The 24,559-nt window shown below is 36.3% G+C and overlaps 1 protein-coding gene across 29 annotated transcripts in view; it reads left to right on the top strand.

The window, feature by feature from the left end:
* Window positions 1-24,559, top strand: part of MEF2C (myocyte enhancer factor 2C) — a 176,163-nt gene that overhangs the window by 68,167 nt on the left and 83,437 nt on the right. For 16 of the 29 annotated variants that reach the window (XM_081504935.1, XM_081504932.1, XM_081504919.1 and 13 more), the window contains one exon: window positions 7,949-8,141. In XM_081504935.1, coding sequence (XP_081361061.1) covers window positions 8,088-8,141 — 54 coding nt within the window. In that variant the 5' untranslated portion in view covers window positions 7,949-8,087. Of the gene's footprint in view, window positions 1-7,945; window positions 8,142-24,559 lie in introns of all 29 variants that reach the window. The other 13 variants (XM_081504931.1, XM_081504933.1, XM_081504918.1 and 10 more) reach the window with 1 other exon arrangement.

Here is a 24,559-nt window from a genome sequence, read left to right as displayed (position 1 = left end):
TGTAAAGGAGATGAAGAGAAATAGAAAAATTGATGAATCACGGGCTTCCATGTTAAGCCACATATAATATCAAATATCTGTATGTTGATTTGAGATATGATTATGGCATTTTGAATATTAGGTAAATTAGCATAGAAGGTTTCTGTGTAAACACTTTACATTTCTAAAGTTTAGCTAGAGACAAAAGTAAATGACATTCAATGAATGTACATAGCAGATGATTTATCAAGTATATTCTTCTTAATGTAGAACTAAAACATTGGCAGGAAGACAGTAGTATTTCTTCTCATTCCAGGGTCATTTTTAAAATGTTAATAAATTGGTAAAGTAAATGACAACAGAGGCAAATTATTTTCAAGAACGTAATTTTCAATCATGTAATGTAATATTTGAATACAGATTATTATTTTATTACTTAGCCTTTACTTAGAATGTCCTTTTAACCATTTATAGCACAGTCCTAATAGTATTATGATCATTTATTAGTGATAATATTCAGGACTACTCAGGTGTCTTAAAATTCACTCTTGTTGTTTACACACATATTAGAAAGACTAAAATGTATTTTTTATGTTTGTTGCAATTTTGTGGGAAAATATTCCCTCTGTACAAACACACACACACACGCAAATGGATTAGTAAGGGTGAGAACTGTGTCTAATACACACAGGCTTTTGAGAAAAAAAAAATTGTAGGATATTTACATTTTAATAATGAAACATTATGTATTAAAGATTAAGAAAATAATGAATAAGATATTTTCAAAGGGATCATTAGAGGCCTGGGAATTCAGATTTTTGTCATAACAGGATGAAAATTTGTAATAGCACATCCCCCATTTCAAGCCTAGCGTGCTTTGAAGGCTGACACTTTTGTTTCACTGATATTGGTGTCATACAGTGCTTAACTTGCCGTGTTCAATAACAGCAGCAGAACATCCAGATGCATGTGCTTTTGGAGCGGTCACAGCTGGGGAACGGAGCACACTCTGTGATGCTTGGTAGCTCTTGCTTTGTGCTGAGGACGGGGCTGGATCTGCGTTGGTGGTGAGCCCTGCCCCATCACTAAATGGCCTTTAGAAGAAAGCAAGGTAGACATGCTGTTGTGAAAAATCAGGAAACCAAAGATTTGATGGAACCCTGACTTAATTACTCATTATGATGCGGAAAGACTAAAAACTGTGGTGTGGTTGGATAGCACAAGGCTTTTGACATCTTTAGAACATTCGGAGTTTATTTTAGCATGGGATTGGAGAATACTGTTTAAGCTCCACTGTGAAAAATATGTCCAAGGCAAAATATACCATGGATGATCATGACAGGGAAGCTGTGCTTCCCTTGTGTTTATTAAATTGTTTATAGTGAAATACAGTTGTTTAAAGATTTCTGTCTCTTAAATTCTAGTTTTGTGTAAATAAAATGTTTTATATCAGTGATAATGGCAGGTTAGGCCCACTTACTAAATTAATTGCAGGGGTTTTCAAAATGAGTTCTTTTTTAGCCTTATTATATTTCTGACATACATTTCATCTCCTTTTGTCCTTGGGGAAAGATATTAAAGTAGGACTAGAAACATTAATGTAGAGTTTTCAGCAGCCGTGGTCATTGGGAAAATTGATATATTTCCCTAGTTATTTCCACTTTTGCAGCCTGAAGCTCTTCTATGACTGATACTTATGAGAAACTTCTTAATTTTTATAACACTGTAAATTTTTCTTCATATAATGATTATTGCTAATGGATAGATGAGGTATTACCTTCAGAAGTTGCCCATCATCATCTCTGCAAAGTGAGGTCTTCATTGTATAAGTAAAGACTACATGGTTTACTTGATAACCTTGTTGTACATGACTTTCAATTTGCCTCAAAACTGAAGCAGTCTTAGAAGTAGTAAGCCACGTTCTCAGCCCTCCTTTGTACCTAGCCTTCACCTACAGTACTACATTTAATGATTACACTCTCCTAAAGATGAAGAAGTCTTTCCCAACTGTTTTGTAAGGCAGGGGAACAAACAGTGGTTCCAAGTGATTAAATTATTAGTCTGTAATCAGCCTCCACTTCTCAGAATCTCTTATTCCATATATGAGATGCTATATAAATACAATGAAAGATTAAGTGAATTATCAGTCTTCTTCATGTATAAATGAAAAATGTTCTTAGTAGTCATTAAAAATAGTGACAAAAAAATACCTAAGAGATAAAAATCTTAATGAATTAATTCATTAATCAACCAATAGTTATTAGCTCCCACTGTACGCCTGGCACTGGGGTAGAACCTGAGAATGCAAAAGTCAGGCAAGCCAGACTTGGCCCACAGATGTTGTGGAAGTCAGCAGACAAACAGAATTTCTATCACGACATGCCACAAAGGAAGGCATGGTGCTCTGAGTCCTCACAGGAGCATTTGAGGTGATCAGGAGTGTGGAGTGCTTTCTGGGAGGTGAAACTGCAGCTGAGTCAGAAAGGAAGGGAAGAAGTTAAGGAAGCACAGAGGAGAGGGAGGAACATTCCAGGCAGAAGGAATTGCATATGCAAAGGCCCTGTGGTAGGAAGGAGCGTGGTGGGTGTGAGGAACTGAAAGACAGTTGACATTATTTATTATTTGTATGTGTGACATTATCTTACTGTTTTGAAAATGACTCAAAATTAATCAGATTAACTTAGAATAAATTGAGAAAATAACTGTAGTTTGGCATGATGGTACTTATCTGGTGGAGAAGAATGGTTAATTTCATTACCCTTAAGAGGATGTCTTAGCTATGTGTCTTCAGAACAAACTCAGCTTGCATTCATACCTAGGGTAATATAGCATTCTATATAATACATGGTAAACTTAGAAGTGGAATAACTTTCAAGACCAAGGAAATATTCCTTAACTCATAAGACATCACGCAGTTGACTAACAATAAGATTAATAATTATTATAATATCTTTGTAAGTTCCTGGATCAGGAAGATCCCCTGGAGGAGGAAATGGCTACCCACTCCAGTATTCTTGCCTGGAGAATTCCATGGGCAGAGGAGCCTGCCAGGCTACAGTCCATGGAGTCGCAGAGAGTCGAACGCAACGGAGTGACTAACACTTTTGAAGTTCAGAATACTTCTTAGGAGAAAAAAGTGAAAGTTTTACTTGTTCCTTTTAACCAGAATATAATTAAAGGCCTCATATGTCTTTCATATACATCATAAAGCAGAAAGTTAAATGTATCTAGATGTAGCATAATGAGCAAAGTTTTCCACTTAAAATAATAATGCATCATTTAATTATTTGAATTAGTAATACGAGGCTTGAAGCAACTGGGCTTATGTTCATTTTTGTCCTTTGCTAAGTAACCAGCTTGTATTTATTTAACCGTATAATTTCTTGTATGATGTAGCATGCTTGGTTTTCAGCCTTGAGGTTTACAAAACATTTTATGGAGATGCTAATGTCAGTGAAAATGTGAGTCAGTGAAAAAGTTATTTGCTAATGTGAGTAAAATAAAAACAGAATTCTTCATTGCAAACTGACATCACATTTTTTAATGTTTTATCATTATTCATAGGCTGTTTTTATTTAAGTGATTGCGCTGTGCTTATTGTAGCAAAATACATGCTTTGCAAAGATAAGTTTAGCAGCAGAGAATTAATTTCTTCCCACATCTTTTAATGTGGCATGGCAGTCTCACTCTAAGATCAAAACATAAAACTGAAGGTTATGTTTAATTTCTAAATCAAAGTGTTGTGGGAAGATGATTGAAATCTGAGGATGACTCAGATCCACTTGATATGTGGTTTTCTTCCTACAGAAATCTTATGGTAGACTGCCATTTCCATGTTAGAAAGAACCTAATAGTGATGAGATTAAAATAGATACACTATATACTGAAAGTTTATGTTAACTTTGATTCTTAGTCTGAATTCTTGTTAAGAACTTTGAAATTTTTGATAACTTAGGAATCTCTTTCCTCTCCCCACCACCATCCAGTATATCGTGTTTTTTTTTTAATTATGGAGGCAAAGAAGTAATCCGTGTGTTTTCCCAACAAACACAAAATTTTTTTTCATGATTTTCACGATTCTATTTTTTACCAAAAAATAAAAATAAAATAATGTATCCATTTGGCTCTTCTCCTGTATAGAATTCTTCATGTGCCTCGAGGGAGTGAATTAGGGTTATATGGCTGCATGAGCTGTGTTAAGATGATTTTGGTGAGGCGTGGTGAATGGTAATTGCTGTGTATCTCCTACTTCACCAAAATGAGCTTATTAGTTTTCTTATTTTTATTTCTTCCAGCAGTCAGACAGAATACTAGCCTAGAGTTGAAATGGATTTTTTTTCCCCTCAGGTGTCTTAAAAATAGGAGTCAGAGATGTCGTCCCGTGTCTGGAGTTCTCTGCTTGGCCCTTATCTGAACCTCTCAAAGGCCGCCCTGTGTGGGGTGTGCAGCCCAGCACCCTCAGACAGTTCTGCTCAGAGAAGGAAGTGAAGAGTTTTGGTTCCCATTTTACACTTCTGGAACAGTTTAGGGAAGGAAGCACCTTTACACCTTTTATTGTTCGCGGTTGCTGACATCACATCCTTCCCTGACCAGCCTATGCGTGTTTCCTGCCATTCTGTCAAGAGTCTTCTGTGTGACTGGGAGGGATCTGTGGGAGGGAGGGAGAGAGGAAGAGAGCAAGGAAGAGGGGGGCGAGGGAGAGGAGGCGGGTGTCACTCAAGGGAACTGGTTTGTAAATGAGCGAGCCGGGGTGGGAGAAGGAGCTGTAGCATCTGTCCACAAGAAATCCTCCTCTCCCTGGGTCTCAAACCACTTTGCCTTCATCTGTCGGCGTATGCCAAACTCAAAGTGAACAGAAGCCTGCCATAATGAAGTTCCCCTTTTTTTTAGTAAGCAGCCTGATTTTATTTTTCTTATATTTAGGTTGGCAAAAAGAAAAAAAAAAAAATGCAGAAGACTGTAGCTCTATAGAGTGTAACTATGGTAGACTGTTGTGTTTTTTTTAATTACTGATTGTTTCTCTGTAGCTCTGTCATTTTCCAAGAATTCTTCTTTTATGTGGAAAGAAGTAGCGGCAAGGCTGCTGGAATTATTTTAAGCTTATGGTTGATTGTACATAATGAAAGTTCTCAGTGTAACCAGAATACTACTACATGTAGTTTAGCTGTTATATCCTTTTCTTCATATACATACAAAGCAATTTTTCAGATTAATGAGGTTATGTAATCTCTTTTTCAGCCTCTCTAGGCCTTCGACAAACTAATTCTTGAAACCAACTTTGCAGTATAATTTTTGTGTAAAAATCAGGTTGAAAAAATAGTTATGCTAAGAAAACAGCTACTGAGCTGTTGTTGACCTTCCTTACTCTTTGAATTTTTACTGAAAACCTTGAAACATGGTGATCCATAATCAAATAGTCTTTAAGCCGAATAGTCCAAAGCACATTTTGCTTCATGAAAACAATCTCATCATCACCACATCTTCCTCTGCATATGTACTTAATCGTATCAAATTTTGCATTTCAGAAATGTTCAAGACATATTCATTTTTATGGGAAATAAGTTATTTGAATGCTATTAAAATTTAACCTTGCATTCTCTCTACCTTGTATATTTCACAAAGGAAAAAACATTTAATGTCATTTTTAATCAGCTATTTTATATATTTTTACATATTGATACAAACCATTTCTTTCTGGCAAAATATCTCCCATTATGTTTTAAGAATTAAAAAAAAAAAATCCTTGCTCTGCTCTTTTTAAGAAATGTCCCTTGTTTCAAAGTTGTGAAATATGGGGTGGTGAGTGGAAGAACTCTTCTAAGTTTGATTCATCAGGAACTCTGTCCTTCCAAGGAGACTCTTGTCCAGGGATGTTTCTCTACTTGTTTGGTTATTTGTATTTTGTAATCAGGATCTGCAGAGGTTCTCATCTTCCCCGCCTCGTTCCACTCTCTAATCTGTTCACCCTGACCTTCCACCTTAAAGTGAATAAGCGCTTAGGCAGGCATAGTCCTGTAAGCCGATAGTGCCACCGGCCTCAGCTCAATGAAAGAAAGGAAATTGTCCCATATGCATTTGCTGTGGATTCATGGGTTGGCTTTTCTGTGACCGAGGAAGCCTGTTTGTCTCTTTGGGGTCTTGCACATGCATGGGAAATACCATTCTAACGTGCTGCTTGCTTCTAAGGTAAGACTGTAGGAAACACAGGAAAGTTGTCCAGTTGAATGGTATTTTAGACTGACTCTAAAAATAGATAGATGGACAGTGTTTGGCAATGGTGAATATGCAGTTGTGCTTTGCGGATTTTTTGTATTTTAATGTAATTTTTAATGTGTCTTGTAGCTAACTTTTTCCTGTCTGTCCAAATGTGTGTTATTTATATAATTCTGAAACTTTGAACTACTTCCAACATTCAAAATTACCGCTGGAGTAATCATTTTGATGAGCCCTGTGTGGTCATGAAATTACTCAACGTATATCTCTATATATATTCTCAGAGGCAGAACTGAGCTGTAGTTTCATAGAAGGCATTGGGAAAAAGGGAATGGATAGTCTTAGTATTTAAGCAGCACTTAATCCACCAGAACTAATTATATCATAATAGCTTCTGCAATTAGATAATCACAGAAAACTTAAAAAAAAATTTATTCAAGGTGATAAAGAATTTAGAAATTAAATTAAATCAAAAGACAGCTAATGTGGTCAGACCAAGTGTGTAACAGTTCCAACTCCTGTTCCAATAACTTTGAATTGGAGCCAAATAATCTATTAAATAGCCAGGACATGGGCTTAATGTTACATAATACATGTGGGAATTTATCAGGTCGGTTGTCAGACACCAACTAAAATAAACAGGGAAACTCTGAGCAACATGTTAAGTATTTGCATTCTTTGAGGGAAGAAGGGATAAAATGATTGAAGCTGTTGCTTGCAAATTAAGGAGCCATTTGTGGAATGCCTTTTTGTTAACTTCCACATTTCACAGCAATTCACTTTCACTCAAATATTTTCAGATATAATTTAAAACAGAGAAGGATACTTTTAATACCCTGGATTCTCTGGATTTATCTTACATTATCAATGATCACTTCTCTCATTTTATTTCATGGCCTAAGATATCCAGTATATGAAAAGATTCTATAATTTTGTATCTTACTACCCAAAGAGATATCACGTCTTCTTAAACTATTTAAATTTAGAGGACTGACAGCTTATAGTCATAAATGGAATAATACTCTAATTTTTGCACCATTTCTTTCTTTTCTGTGAATGATTATCTTTTTTGATTCTTGTATTCAAGATATAGCTTAAGGGCTTTCAAAAGGAAAAGGAAATCTCACAGCTGATAGCTGCTTGTTATGTAAGATTAAATATCCCACATTATTTTTACAGTGTTCCCATAACAGTGACTTTTTAAAACTAAGATTAAAGGATTTAGATTTAAATTAGTTGACATTTACATATATCAAATAGCACTTTCATAATAGTCCATCCTATTTGCATAACGAGGGACGTTATCACCTCTGCTGTCAAAACATGAGATTGTTTTCCCTTCAGAAATGAATTAGCTTGCCCTACTTAGCATACACAGGTACATAAAGGTTCATTAACTCTCTGATTTAGGTAATTTTTCATAACAGAAGGGTAAAAATAGTAACCTAATTTCATTAAAAAATACTAAGAAACTCTTTGCAAAAGATATATTTCAAGTGTTGGGTTTTAAAGCATAGTTTTCATCATTTAAGTGACTTGTTAAATTACTTACAGGAGTCTTTTAATTATAAAAACAAACCATTTCTACTTGATATGCTCCTGCATGTGATATATCATGTACTTTTAATAAATACTTATTTTCTGCTCATTTGATTTGTTTAGTGCCACAGAATTAAAAAAAAAATAGAATGTGATAGTACTTATGAAAGTGGCTTGCTATTAAAGTAGTGCTTAATTTTTGCTTTTTGTTCAGCAGGAACGAATGCAGGAATTTGGGAACTGAGCAGTGCAAGTGCTGAAGAAGGAGATTTGTTTGGAGGAAACAGGAAAGAGAAAGAAAAGGAAGGAAAAAATACATAATTTCAGGGACGAGAGAGAGAAGAAAAACGGGGACTATGGGGAGAAAAAAGATTCAGATTACGAGGATTATGGATGAACGTAACAGACAGGTGAGTGGGGTAAACGTTTTTGGTATTATTATTTACATGGACCGTTTATTATATTTCCCCCCAGATATGTTGAGGGTATTGAAAGCATTTTGAGCTTATCCATTAAGAAGAGATTTAATGAGTTAAATGTGGTCTGTTTAAGTGCTAATATTCTCTTATATGTACAGGGTAAAAATCATCCTGTGGGTAAGAAATATACTTTACACATTCATGATTATTCACCTTTTACTTCAACATTAATTTTAAATGGGAGCTGCATTTGTGTAACATAAATAGCTTAATAATTGAGTTAAGAAGCATAATATTGCTCTACTGCACGCATCCCCAAATAAAGATATTCTTAGATTCGTGAGAATGAGGCCTTTTGTGGTCCTCCACCTAAAGGTTTATAATATGGGCTAAATATCCTGTATAAAAATAGTTTTCATTCTGTTCACAGTGAAAGAGACTTTGAAATACATTCAAAATATTTAACATTGTGCTAACAACAACAAAGAAGATACCTCCACAAAATATTAGCACCTTCAAACATACAGGCAAGAACCATAGTAAATTCATACCATTCCCTTTAAACCCTTGAGTTTAATAAACCTAGAGGCACCTGATGTTATAATTTGCTTTTAGAACTCCAGTGATACCTTTATGATACAATTAATCTATTCTAAAGACTTTATGCATCCAAGTGCTCTATTCAGCAAAGACTTGTATATTATGAATATTTGTGATTTGACTCTCTTTTTCTTTACACTTGGGGAGAACAGATTTAGTTAGGTGAAGTAAGGCTAGCTGTGTGACCAAGATGGAGCTGCATTTAAAAAGATTTTACTAAAGTGACCGTTATTTTCCACTGGTTTCCCATGTATCTCCTAATCACTTCCCCATGATTTATCATCCCTTGAAGCTCAAACCATCTTTCCTTTGTTAGAAAGAGTATATAAACTCCAGTGTCTAACTGCTTCTTTGAGTTTCATTTCTTTTCTGTGAGCCCCTGTGAATTAGTGTCAGTGTATATGTCAGTTGCTCAGTCATGTCTGACTCTTTGCAACCCCGTGGACTATAGCCCGCCAGGCTCCTCTGTTCATGGAATTCAGGCAAGGACACTGGAGTGGGTAGCCATTCCCTTCTCCAGGGGATCTTCCTGACCCAGGGATAGAACCTGGATCTCCTGCATCGCAGGCAGATTCCTTACTGTTTGTGCCACCAGGGAAGCCCCCTGTGAATACAGAAATATTAATAAATTTGTTGTTTTTCTTCAAAAAAAGAATAGTTGGATGGTCTGTTAATGTTAAATAAAAATTAGGATGGATGCAACCAATAACAGACACCAGTTCTAAGAGACAGTACTGCCAGATTCCAACCATTGCAATGGATAATGGAACCTACAGAATAGTGGTCCTTGACCCTGGGGGAGGAGAATGTCTTGCCTGTTGCCCATTGAAAGCTAAGAGGACAGCCTTGGGGATGCCCTGCCAGACTGTAATTTCCCCCAGATAAAAATGCTCTTTCTTCCCTACTGTGCCTTTCTGTCTTCTTGGACCTTCGTGTAAGACTAGAACTTGTTTGTGCTTTAAAACTTTTTATTGCTACATGTGTAAATTATAATGAATGCAAGTTGTTATTTATGCCATCAAAGCCAGTATGCCATTAAGTGATAAAGAAACTTTTGAGACTTTCAGGTTTATACTCCTTTAAATTACTGTGTTTAAGGTACATATGACTTGAACTATTTTTGGCGAAAATTGAGCTAAAGGATGAATAATGCTAAGATTTATGATGGATTCCTTCAGTGTTTACCTAAACATTGTTTATTGCTATGGGTCAAGCCAAAAAGCAATAATTCTGTCAATATAAAAAAAAAAAAACCCACAGTATTTTTAATTGATTTATAGCTTAAAATTGAAATTAAGACTGAAATATTGAACATCATATACCACTAACTGTTTAGACCTTACTGTTTGGGCTAGCACCTATTTAGGGGTGCAGTCAAAAATATATATGAATTCGCATCTACACTTTATTAATAATACCAGGTAATATGGGGGTTCATGAAATTTATTGTATCTTGTTTTTGCTTACAAAGACAAAAGAAAGTTTTTGCAGGTTGAAGTCATGAGCTTTCATTTGCTTTATAAAGAAATATGAAGCTCATAAAAGCATGCAAGAATGTTAACACTAACTTCTGAGCGACAAGTGAACGTTCCTTCATAATTTAAATATAGCTGCATCTACAGTTACTATCACTCTCACCAGTGTTAGAAGTCGTAATAACTTTTAAGAGAATAAAATTTATTTAAATTCAGTTTGGTTAGTCTTATCTTTTTTAATCCTGAAGATGAATTCCTTGGTTTTATTCTATAGAATGTAGGATCTGAGTAGTCTTTACTTAAGACTTACCTGATGGCTCAGAAGGTCAGGAATCCGTCTGCAATGCAAGGAGACACAGATTTGATCCCTGGGTTGGGAAGATCCCCTGGAAAAGGAAATGTCAACCCACTCCAGTCTTCTTGCCTGGTAGACTGTAGTCCCTGGGATGGCAAAGAATCAGACATGACTGAGCACACGAGCACATACATACACAGTCTGGTCTTCAGTCTTTAGGTTCGGTTGGCCCTGTGATTCAGCACTCTTACATAGAATTAGTAAAATTGAAAACTCCCATGTTTTAGTGTATATTTCAGTGATTATTGTAAATGGCTATTAACAATCTTAAACAGCCATCTTACTTAAAAATAGTCATCTGCGTGCCTCTCATCTACTGCAAGAGTGATCATAAGAGCCATTTGGGAGAGAGCCTGGAAGATGTAGGTCACTTCTAATAATCAGCACCAGCAAATCTGCAACAGCATGTTGTCCAAAGTGAGGAGACACCCCTAACCTAGGCTCCCTTTAAAGTGTGTGTTCAGATGTTGAAAAGAAAAGCATTCACTGCTTTGCCCTTTTGGAGGCTTCCCCCCACTGTAGACTCCTTAATAGAACCTCATACAATAGCTCACTGTCATCTTTTCTCAAAAGCAGTAAAAGCCTGCCCTGCCATCGCAGGTGTTTATTTGGCTGTACAGAACAGGGTATGTTTTTACAGAATAAGAAATACTGACTTAAAGTGTGAAATGAAATATTACAGAGCTGATGTGATAAGTTGTATATCATTAAGAAATTAAACTGTGGGAAAACAGAGCGGCCGACTGTTTAAATTGAATTTTGCCCTTTATTTTTCGTTATGGCAGTAGGCAATAGCTAAAATTCAGGAACTCTGATTATATACATGAAATAGTTTAGGGGAGGAAAAAAGTAACAGGTTGCTTTTTTTTAAATTTTCCAGAGTCTCCAGGTTTATGAAAAGCACTTATTTCTCAATCTCTAACCTAAACAAGGTGATTTCTTAAGCTACTATATAAAAATAAAATCATGAATTGTCAATTTGTCTCCCAGAAGTTTTCAAATAATTTGAAAGTAGCTATGTGTACCAAGAACTACATATTTATTATTCCATTTAATCCTCATTAATTCCATTTACAACTGAATAATTCATTTATTTATTAAGTCAGCAAATATCATTTGTTTGCAACCTGCCTAACATGAAGTGCTCAGCGATAAGCCAGTTGAATCTTATTCAGCTTATTGTCCGCTGTGTAAGTCAGCAACCTGGTTCTGTAAAGGGCCAGATAGCAAATATTTTTGGCCTTGTGAACCGTACAGTCTCTGTCTCAGATGCTCAGTTCTACCCAAAGGACAACGCGTACACGAATTTTAATATGTCTGTGTTTGAATAAAACTTTACCGGCAAAAACGGGAGGCAGGCAGGATTGGCCTGTGGGCCTAGTCGGATGAACCAGACGTGAGATATGCAAATATATAACAAAAATTTGGTTCACATGTGTTATGAATGAAACTACCCAAATGCTATGAAAGAATAACAGGAGGTGCTTTATTTAGATTGGGAGTGGAAGAAAGGCTTCCCTGAGGAAACGCTGAAAGATGGGAGCAAAGAGATGTTTCAGAGTTCGGCAGGAGACAGCATTCCAGAGGGAACAGTGTTTGCAAAGCTCCTTGAGAAAGGGAAGAGCTGGCTGAGGAGTCGAAGGAACGCCCCAAGGAACTTACTTGAGCTTCATGTGTGTAACTTTAGGGAGACGAGAGAAAAGGGCCCAGATCACGCAGAGCTTTGAAGTCAGAGAGTTGACACTGGGTGGTGGCCAAGATTTGAGCTCAAATCTTTCAGATTCGAAAATAAAGTAAGCTGATTTTCAGTTACGTCGTGCTGTGTTCCGTATAAGATAATGGCTTAGGGTGTAGTTTCATGATATTACTTTCCCCCATTACATACATCATCCTGCGTCCAGCATATCATGGTGAAGAGCATAGTTTTTAGAGACACACAAACCTTGTTCTGGCCTGAGTTCTGCCTGCTACTAGCTGTGTGACCCTCCAGCAAGTAACTTGTAAATAAATGTAAAAAGCACCTAGCATGTGATGAGTGCCCAAGAAATTTACCTATTAGCTATTCCTGTTAAGACTCAAGGTCTTCGAACCGTTAGTAATTATGGTTGATGTGATTTCTGTCAAAACAACGCCTGTGCCGTGTGGCACCCTAAAGAATGGTACGTGAACCTTCATTGCAGGCGAGTGTTACCTGCTTGAAAGGGGATCGGGGAGATGGAAGAAAAAGTGGAACAGAGTAGAGCATGTACGCATGCTCACGACTCTGTGACCCCCACGGCCCACCAAGCTCCTCTGTCCATGGGATGTTCCAGGCATGAATACTAGAGTGGGTTGGACCTTTCCAACCCAGGGATCCAACCCGAGTCTCTTGCTTCTCCTGCACGGACAGGCAGATTCTTTTACCACTGTGCCAGCAGGGGAGCCTGAAACAGACTAGAGCTAGGGCACAAAGGAGCTAACAAGGGGCAAGAGAATCATTTCTAAGCAAGAGCCAGAGAGTGGCAGAGGATGGCTAGTGAACAGGAAGAAAAATCACAGAGAACATTTGCAGGGCAGGGCTCGTGCCAAGGATGGGGAGAAGTAATTTCCCAATTTCTTATGCTTTGGGAACTTATTTTCAAATGTATGTTCCTGACCAAATTATTCTGAACTACTATTCTGAATGGTGAACTATTCACCATTTTTATCACTTCTAGCTTGCAGCTTATTCTCACTACAATTTCAAGTCTCTCCACCTGCATTTTTTTGTTCTTACCTGTGAGTTACCTTCATCAATTAGGCAATAATCTTAGCCTCCTTCATATGGTACCAGTTGTCACTGTGCTTCTGAAACAGCCAGATTTTTAAATGAGTTTTGTCCTCATATGACTCTTTCTGCAAACAGAATATACTTAGAAATCTGTTATATCTGTTACATCAAGAAAAAAGATACATGAAAGTGAGGCATGCTTAACCTAAACCTGTTTATTTAATGTGTTTGTATTTAAAAATTTCAGCTTTTCCACTTTGAGAGGATAGGAGAGACAAACCCAAATTTATTTGTGTGACTTGTTCTAAAAAAGATATTTACATATTTGAGTAACTACCAGAGAGAAATATTTGCCAAAGAACCCAGTTACGACCTAATATAGTAAGTTAAGCATAAAGATTATTAAATGTCTTAAATTCTTTTCTTCCATCAGACCTGGCACACTAACAGTTTTTGCCAGCAAACAAAATTTCATGTAATTATCAGTGCAGTATCTGGAGCACAAATTAAAGACAATTAGCAACATTCTCCTGCTAATAGAATAGGAGAATCCCCTTATGACTAAAGGGGGTTAGTCATAGTTGTTACATTTTGTAACTTTTTCCCTTTTCTTATGTCCCTATCTCCGTTTACTTACATGACCTATGATTATTTTAAGTGGGCTCAGAGAAAAAAAAAGCCTAGAGAAATATGTTCAGTGTAGATGCAGTCTCTGACAGTTTCTACTTACTGAAGTTTTTAAACTAAACCTGATATTTTCCAAACTAAACTGGAAAAAAAAAAAGGTGCATTGATTTTCTCAAATGATTCTTTTTTTTAAATCAAAGTTTTACTCCTTAATTTTCCTAGTTTTTCTCTATTTTAGATTCTTAGAATTTTAACTAAAATTTTCAATGGAATTTTTACTGTAATGTTCCTTCAAGGTAATATACAGAATATCAGGGAATAAAAGGGCTAATTACGATGCTAAACTTGAGAGATACAGCCTACTAACCTAGTATAAAATGTATTGAAGTTGAGATAGATTCAATCTTTAAATGTGAGGAATTGGATAACATAGAAATACAAATAAATTGCTTCAAGAAAATAATTTTTTGATAAATTCTAAACCGTGAGTTAGAAGAGAGTTGTTCAAGCACACTTTTCTTCTGTCATCTTCACAAACAGAACTTCCAGACTTGTAAGTTGTTTGCATGCATGTCAAGCAAATACAAATTATTTGAGAGGAAACTATGCTTTAAACACAATAGAAGCATTATCCATGTTAGACAGTGAATATCTGGAAACTTTTTTTCAAATTAAGTGATTAAAAAGTTCAATCAGTGCAAAAGTGTTCGTTTTTTTAAAATTTCTAAATCCAGAATAAATAACTCATGCAAATAACTCATGACGGTGATGATGATACCACTTTTCCCTCAATACCATTTAACAGCTCACTGCTAAATTCATATTAAATTTTTTCATTAAAGTAATTTTATAAAATGAATCAATAAATAAAAGTAAGATATATCATGGCAATGCATTAGGACACAGCAAGGCACCTCGGAATTCGATTGCAAGGTATTTTGACGCAGCCTGTGCATGCCTCCTCAGAGGTTCCCTGTGCATATAAATTAAATCACTCTTTTGTTATTGATAAAATCACCAAGAGGAAAAGTTTTTATTAGAGAGTTGAAATTAACTGGTGAGAGACTGAAAAAGAAAGCCAGAAGGGAAAAGTGACAAACTACTTCTGCAAGATTCCAAATCAAAGAAAGTGTAACCAAAGAGCTCAGATGTATGTTTAACAGCTGTGACATCAAGCCATTCCTTTTTGTTCTATTCCTGTCCGTTTGAAAACAATTCACAAATGATCTGCCCAGCTCTGTAGACGAATCACAGAGATAGTACACAGCACATTTTCTGTACATTCCATGTGGTGTGGGACATTTTACACTTTTATAGCTAGATCTGTTTCTTTATTGCCAAAAAGATATTATCTGAACTGCCATGTAGCTGTTCATTAGTTTTTACTTTAGTGAGAAGTCCAAGAGAGCCCAAAATGTTCATAAGGAAAAGGGTAACTGTCTACTCTTGAATTCTGTCTCTGGATTTAAGAACTAAGCTCTGAACTTGAGGGCTTCGAGACTTGTTGTTGTTTCAGTTCTAATTTGTGTATCTCATACAATTTCCATTTAAAACTGTAATTTAGAAAAATTTCAATGCTTATGTTTATCATGTCTCACTCACTTTGGGTAGCAAGTTGGCACCAAATGGCACCTTCCACCTCTGAGTGCATGCACACATCGTTCTGCATGCTGCAAATGCCCTTGTGCTCTGCAAATGCACAAACTTTCTATGACATTGTATTACTGAGAAACCAGCACTAAAAATATTAACATTATAAATAGACCATATATACGTCATAAGCCAAGAAGTTTCTTCCAAACTGTAGATTAAAGAACATGTTGCTAATTGTTTCAAAAGCCTTGTACTTTGCAGTCTAGACTTCCTTTAAGATTGTAATTTATTCATTTAAAATGAGCTCCTTCGAAAATTATTACAGTAAAAGTATTTTTAAAGTTTACATCCCAGATAGTCTTATTGAAGACAGGTGGAACCCCCGCCCCTACCAAGAATAATGACTTTGTTTGGGGGGGTGGGGGGGGAATAACAACATAGTTAAAGAAAATGAAATTCCATAATATGGAATATTTTTTTGTGTTTCTTTTGAAATATGTTAGACCACTAATAGGAATAAGAGAACTGCTCTAAATGTTTGGATATTTGACTTTTAATTTTAAGTTGGAACAGCTTAGCTTAAGAAATCACTAACATTTAAATAACATTTCAACAAATGTAACTGTTTGGAAACTACAACGGAGACAGCCTCCTGCCTTCTGTCTTGCAAGGATTGATTTGGAAGGCCCTGAGGGAGAAAATATTGGAGTTGGGAGGTAAAACTGAAGCCATTGTGGAAAGGAAGAAGTTACACTCTTCCTGTTATGACAGGAAACATAGACAAATGTGCTTCCTGAGCATTTGCTCAGCAGGGAATGAAGTAGTCTTTGACCTTTACCTTAGGTACATTCTGGCTTTGTTAAACTAGTAAACATGTTTTTGACCCCAAAATATTAATCTGGTTTATTTAATTCTTTTCAGACTCAAATGATATATTTCATTTATACAAGATAAAGAGAAATAAGTATTTGTTTCATGACTGCATCTGCAGATTGAATTTAGAATGTAAATCAGCCTCTTAAGAAACCAAGCAGACCTCAACAGCATGTATTAAAAAATGTAAAACATATTGCGTTATCTAGTCTCCTCTTTTTAAAATCCAAAACATTCTTAAGCTTGAAAATGGACCACAATGAAATCTTTTAAATCCTAAATGTAATCATTATAGCTTATCATCTCCCTTGTCCTCATGTATATAAATATATCAGAAATCAGCCATGACAAGTTTTAAAACTCAGACTCTGAATTTGCTAATAGATACTCAAGTTTAACCCATGCTTTTATTATCCTCAAAATAGCGTGCAAGGCACAAAATTTAAAGGCCGGTTCTGAGGGTTGGGGTGTTGACTTAGGGTGAGGGGGTCGGTAGAGTTCTAAATTCCATACGCTGAGCCCCCCTATTTTAATCCTTTTATGGCATTCGGAATTTTAGGGAGGATTGCCTGCAACCCTTTGGAAATCCCACTGCATTGCAGCGAAACGGGCTCAATTTGCTGGAGGCTAACGAGGACAATGGTCCTCTTTGCAGCAGAACACACTGCTGTCTCATCCTCGCCAGTCATGCTGGAGGGTTATAAGCACATGGTAGCACTCTGCTTAAAAGAGTCCCTCTCTGCTCTTTAAAGAGCCTTTCATTTATGGTGGCAGGCCCCGTCATTGTATAAAGGAGCGCTTGTCTAGAACACAAGTCTGCAGTGGCCCTACTTCCTCCCACCGAAAGTAATCATCAGGCCTAAAGCTCGCAAGCCTTTCTAATGACAGACTGAATTAAACAAAATAAAATTGAAGAGGAAGACTTCAGAACAGTCGCACCATTACTTACTGTCAGGAACAAGCCGGGGGAAGAAAAAGAGCATTTAAGAGGGCATTTCCCTTTTTTTTTTTCAATTAAAGATTGTCGTGGCAGACTCTTGACTCCATCGCTAACTCTTTAAACACAGAGGAAGACCTAGATGCTCTCTGGATTAGAGAGCGCATTGTATCCGCCAACTGCTCATCTCATTCCTCATTAGTCACTCCATTTCCTCAACTGGGAGGAAGCGGAGAGATTTTCTAGTCTGTGGGTGAGGAGGGGTGGATCTAAAATATTTTCGTAAGATGACGGTTGTGTTGATCGTGACTGTCTTGGAAAAAAAAAACCTGATAAAACCTCAAAACTTTGAAAACAGAAGTAGCTGGGTTTATTAGTCCCAAACTATGCAACTACGATTACTTTATGAGTTGAAATGAGTAAAAAGTTCTCCACTCATTGAGCAGTTCAATTAAGATCAGGATGAAAAACTCTGATTGGTGGGAAGAAACGCTGGAGATCCATAGATAAAGTCACCCTTGCTCCCCTTGGTAATCCATCTGAAGTCATTTCGAGTTAGGTCTCCATTATTCTCATAGATGTGAATAGCTGCTGTTTCCGAAGGTCTTTTTCCTTTCATTCATTCTTGCCTATAAGGTGCAAGGACTCCCACCGTTAAAATGTGGCAGGAAAGTTCTCCTGAGGTGACTTTATGAATGGAGCCAGGATTGGGAGGGTGAACAGAGGCCTGCGTGTGGCGTGGAGACTCATTATTAAATGCCCTTTCTGTTACGCGGTCGTCTAACTAATTGCCCTGCCCTGCGGGAAATGACACAGGGCTTGTCCTCTGTTTGAGAACTTGTTATTTACATTGACTGTGAGTAAATCAGAGACCCACGTCTTTTATTCCGGCTGTAAATAGGCTTGTATTTGCTACCAACCAAAATGCTTCTCATTTTGTGAAATTTAAATAAACATCCATAAATATAGAACGAGTGTGTGCCCGCTAGTGGTTCTCACTGGCTTTAGCGGTCCTGTCTGGAGGTCTGAGGACAGAGGTGGCTGTGGAGTCCACACAAAAGGTGCTTTGGTTTATTGTCAGGACCTAGAAACCAACTTCTCAGTGTTAGTATTTTAGTTTAGTTTTGTTTTGTTTTGCTTTAGCCTAGAAAGCTGTCCTTATACTAATTAATAACTTGTGCCACTACACTGCTGTTTCTGCTCCTCAGAGTTGCTAACAGTTCTTGGTGTACTTGTTCAATGCTTGATGAGTAGCTGTCGAGGTCCATGCTGTGCTGACTTTCAGCCCCTAAAATGCACGGTTATCTAAAAGAGGAAAGGAATGCCAACTAATGGGAAGAAAGATGGATGTTGTGTGAAGAGGGCTCTATTTCTGGTTCATCAAGGACTAGTTTTGTGACCCTGGAATAAGGCAATTCATGCCTTTGTTTGCAGTATCATCTGAGAAATGGGGATGATAAACTGTGCCAAATAATAACTTCAAAGAGATGCTGTCAGATACAGCAAGATAGCTTATAAGGTCTTTGAACTTTTTAGAAAAAAGTCACCAAAGTCAACACTCTTATCTAAAAACAATTATAAAAAATATATGCTCCAGTTTCACCAACAAGCCCTCACACAAGATTTGACCCAATCCAGTTTTTCTCCTATTCATTTTTACCAAACGTATGTTTAAAAACATACGTAGAGTAAACTGTAAGTTAATGTGACAAAAAGAAAGAAAAATATGTGAAATTTTCTCCCTCAGTGACAAACTTCCTGTTAGCATAGTTTGAGCTTGCACAGAGATTCATTTTGAATTACAAAAAAAAAAAGATGAGTAATTATTCCGTCCATCTATCCATTCATTCATTCAACAAATTTTGAGCCAAGCATTGTTCTGGGACTTCAGTTTACAAGAGCAGACAGGAGATGTTCCAGCCTTTGAGTGAAGCTTGAGGTTTAGTTGAGAGAAAAACTCTTAAACATGATAATGGTGAAACAAGCCAGCAGAGCTTAGGAGAGCAGTCTTTTACAGTTTATAACAAGAAGTGACTGAGCCTCACACTTCAGAAAAAAAATATTACCTACCTTGTATCGTCTTTCACAGTCAACAAGTCGCTGACACTTGTGTGTTGCTTAGTTTAACTCTCATCATAACTCTGTAGGATGCCTGTTAGTACCTTTATTTTACAGATGGGGATACCGGGGGACTGATAAGTTAAACAATGTACCCAAGGCCAAGGGCACACCGATCATACATGGCAGAGCTTAGACTTGATTTTCAGTTCCCGTGTTTTTGCTTCCACACCACAGAGCCTCAATAACAATGTATAGATAACTGCTTCTTTCAAAATATTTTAGTAATGTGAATTTGTTATTTTATCAATCTGGACAGTTGTTTTTCTGTGCTATACATAATTTAAAATACTGTCCACTCCAGTTCTTTAGAGTCTTTTTTATATCTCTTCTAACTGCAAAAAGAAAGTGATCTAGTTTTATTTCTTGGAATATGAAAATTAGAAGTGATTATGGTAATGTATTGATGAGATTGAGTAACCAAAATATAAAACATGCTACAAAATGAAATTGCAGAAATAGATTCTTGTTGGAAATCATATTTCATTCATTCGAATCTCCCCCTTCACCCAAAGGTCTGTGCTACCTAGGCATAGAATCTGAACATCTAAAATCTGGAATGAATATTTTAAAGATCTCTAGTCCAGCTTCTTGTTTAATTCAGGAATGCCTTCTACACCTTCCTTGATACGCAGCCCTACTTGAACATATTCAGGAAAGAACTGCTTCTTAACTTCATGAGGCTAGGTCCGCTGTTGGACAGTTCTCATCACTAGGTTTCCCTTCATTTTGAACCTCTATGATTTTCAGCAGTGCTTGCTAACTCTGCTCTATAGAATAAGACAGAATAACTCATCTGCCTCTTCACATGGCCACGAAGTCTGCAGATCTTGGAAAGTGGCATTTCTGGCTTAAACATTCCAGATTCCCTCAATGATTTCTCCTGCAAAATTATTCTCAGACCATACATTGACTTGTTTGCCATCCTATAGATGCTCTAATTTTGTCAGTATCATCAATGTCTTCTTAACATTCTCAGAGCTGAATATAGTACCAAAGATTAGTTAGTGGTGACTAACAAAGAGATCATTAGGATAATTAATTCCCACTGTGAAACACTGTAACTTTAGAACCTTTTCCCATAATCAGCTATCACGTTAGTTTTCCTCCAACCTGAGATTACATAATTCTGTTATTTTTAATACAAATGAAGTCTTTAACATTATCTCTGTTATCTTATTTGTGACCAAGCTTTCCAGTGTGTAGAGGGAGCTATATATGGTTAGAGACTCTACCCTCTATTGGGTTATCACCCAGACTTGTCTTGTATGCAGATTTGATAAACATGCCGGCTACATCTTCCTCTACACCAATGATAAAAACGGTGCCTTGGACAGGAAGGTTACTGAACTCCATGGCCCACTGCAAGAGACTGTCTTTAAACTTAACACTGGTTAATTAATTCATATTTAAATCATCTAAATTGCTACCAGCTAATCTCAAATCTATAATATTGTGATGAGGATTTCATCAAATACTTTGCCAAATGCATGTTCTTTGAAAATCTGAACTCATTAGAAAGTTGAATAAATTTTTGCTCAGTTGAATGCAATCATTTGAACTCTTAGATCCTCCCCCTTTACTTCTGTTTCCTGTGATTGTAAAATTTAGTTTTTACCTTCACACTTGTCTGTCTTCCATGGTGAGTCATCAGGGCAAGGAATAAAATCCACTTTTTTCGGAACTTCTTGAATTATTCCTTTCTTAACTTCAGGAAAAAATAATATATTAAAAACACAAGTTTCAAAAAGTATCTACTTTTAGTGGAAAATTTTATTGAGACATTCAGAGTTTAAAACACCATTCCAAAATCCATTCGTTCATTGAGTATCTATTGGTCAGCCTTTGTGAGGCCAGACATGTGGTCTTCAGAGAGAGCCAAACTCAGACAACTAGTCAACTCTGTAATATTAGAATAAGCTTCATAATAAAGGTTTGTCAAAAGTCCTATTATTAATGAATGTGCCTTTTCTCAATTTAAAATTCTAATTTCAAGCCCTGATTCGTACCTAATAAGCTCTAGAGTAATTGTCAGCATGAAATGTGTGATCCTTGCCCTTACACTAGGATTTAAAACCCAAGGCTAACATACAACTTAATAGTGAAATGTCTTAATAAAACATCATCATTGTTACATTTGGGGCTGTTTCAAGAGGTAAAGAAAAAGAAACATAAAATGCTCAGTGTTTACAGAGTTGTCTTGCTTTCCATATGCATGTCACATGTGAAGTCTCTTTGATTTTGAAAACTGAGTGTAAATTATAGTGCCCCCTTAAACAGTATTGGTTTTATTCTCTTCTTGGTGCACCTTGATTGAAGTAACACTGGAAAAGAGCATCTCTTTGCCTTACTACTGTAAAAAACAGTTTTCCATGTCACCTAAGTTTCAAATATGTTATTGAAGTAGAAATGGACTTGTCCCCATTACAAACTCTTCTCAAGTTATAAAAAATGTAATCATTACAATACATTATTATATTTAAGTGTAAAAGCTCTGAATTGTAATCTTTGTCATTGAGTGGCATATTTTAAATGAACAGTAATATCCCAGTTCTCTTAAGAAAGCTTAATGCTGAAAAACAATTTTATCTAACTGTGAACAATGAGAAAAAGCATTATAAAATACATTTTGAGTATGCTATGAAGAATACGAACATAATACAGAATTAAATTTAGCACAATTAAGAATAGATTTTGAAGATATTTTCTTAAATGCTTTAATACAGTTACCATCATTTCAGTCTGCAGTTTTAATGAAAAGAAGCTATATGCACTGACTTTTTTGACAGGTATTATTAAATAAGTGTGCATTATCCAGCAGCCTATTTGGTTACACAAATGTTGAGGAGTACCTAAAAGTAAACACAAATAGTGGCTTTAATGATATTTCTGTGCCGAAATGTACTTTGATGGTGAGTGTTGTAACGTGCTAAATTCTGAGGTTTGAGTACAACAGAAACCATACTGTACTGAGACATTCCACCTACAGTTTGCGGTCATGAAAGTCTGATTAAAAGTGGTTTTAGATATATGAAAGTATTTTGGGTCAGTGCCTTCTGCACTGAATGCCTCTGTAACCTGTTTCACTGAACAAATACCAATGTGCAAGTATGTCTGCATAACTAAACTGCATCTAAAAGAATTATTAAAAGACATTTTGTATAAATCTGTATAATTAATAGTGATTTTTTTTGTCCATTCCAAAAGATAGTCTTTATTTAGCTCATCCCTAATACTAATCATGACTCATCTGAATGAACCAGAATAAAAAAAGTTTCTAAAGTAATGTGATAATCAGATATGAAAACACTAGCTATATTTTATTTGAAGCACTTTTTAGTAAGGCAGACATAAAATAGAAAACATAAAATAGAAGGTGAGACATTGGCAGTTATTACAAAGAAAAATTATCCAAGTTGAAACATAAATAACGTATGTTAGTAGATTTTGACTAGCTGATGTCAGCTGGTAAATACCTAAATGCTGTATTTTCCAAAGGATGATTAGTGGAGAATCCATAGTTTAGCTTTATCTTTCTATCAGGAAGACTGTAGTAAGATCTTCAAATAACTTTGATCAGTAGACTCCTTGAGCCACTAAGACAGGTATATTTTGTAAGTTCTTTTCCTATAAGTCAACCAAGAAAGGGATAAGAACTGAGATTTATTGAGCTTCTGCTTTAAATGCAAAGCTTAATATTGTACATATGTTATTTTATATAATCCTTGCAGCAACCCCAAGAGTAGGTGCTATCACCACTTTATAAATGAAAAGTCAAACTCGGAGAAGAATCAAATTTGAAGAAGTTAATTTCTCATGACTAATAAATAGCAGATCTGCATTAAAATCTAGGATCCCCTGAATCCATACCCCATGTTCTTCTCTTTCTGTCATGCTGCCTTCCATGCAGATGTGATATAAGAATATAATCATTATTAAAGTATAGATTTATCTTTTTAAAGTTCTATTTATGAGTTGCTAAATGAAAATTTGGTGGCGAAAGCTATCACAGTATTTTTTTTCAAACTTTTTTAAAGATTTTTTTTTTTATGTGGATTATTTTTAAAGTCTTTATTGAGTTTGTTACAGTATTGCTTCTGTCTTATGTTTGGGTTTTTTGGCCCTGCGGCATGTGGGATTTTACCTCCCTGACCAGGGATCAAACCCACAGCCCCTGCATTGAAAGGCAAAGTCTTAACCACTGGGCAGCCAGGGAAGTCCTCACAGTTTTATATAACATCTATCACTTTTGATATTTCTAAAAAACAACATAATAGTTTTTGCTATTTCATTTTTAGACAATAGATTTTTTACCCTGTGCCCATATGTCTGCTGTTCTAGGCACTGGGGATACAGCAGTGGGCAAAATAAAAATGGTCCATGCTCTTATGGAATGTGCAGCATAGCGGAAGACAGACATTAAGCCAGTGATCACCCAGAAAGTCATACAAGTTATAAAATGTGAGAACTATAAGAGAAAATAGAAGGTGATAGGTAAAACAAGCATTAACAAAAGTGGGGGGGAGTGAGGAGACCAGCAAGTCAGCTTCTCTGTCTGCTAGTCCACACTTCCAGTCAACACATTTATTTAGGAGTGTGAAATAGGGGCATTCGCAGTCCATTCAGTGGTCTCTAGTTTGGGTGACTGAGTTTACGATGAAATCGGGGACCCAGGAAGGGGAGCAGATTCGAGGTTGAAGATGAAATTTGGGCTTTGGGAGTATGACATTCCTAAGACTTGTAGATAGATAGACACAGCAGTGGAGGACATCCATTGGGTTTCTGGAGACAGATAAGGAGTAGGACTCTAGATTTAAGAATTACAAGCAAGTAGGTAGTAGATAAAACTGAGCTGACCTCTGCACGATAAGTTGGATTTGAAGGTGAGGGGAAAAAATTTAAATCCTCACCTTTGACAATAATAATTCAGTCAGTCAGGATTTCCCAAGGTAGATACTTCAGAAACCTTGTTCTGAAGAATGGCAGTGAGTGCTCCTCAAAATAAATAAGCAAAGAAATAAACATTCTGTCAACAATCAGTTTGGAAAGCAGGTTGAAGTTTTAAACAGTTGCTCAGCCCTT

This window comes from Giraffa tippelskirchi, chromosome 6 (assembly GCF_054371585.1).
Source record: "Giraffa tippelskirchi isolate mGirTip1 chromosome 6, T2T-mGirTip1v1.2.pri, whole genome shotgun sequence".
Lineage (NCBI taxonomy): Eukaryota > Metazoa > Chordata > Mammalia > Artiodactyla > Giraffidae > Giraffa > Giraffa tippelskirchi.
Note: the sequence above shows the minus strand (reverse complement) of the source record. Positions and strands in the feature narration are given on the sequence as shown.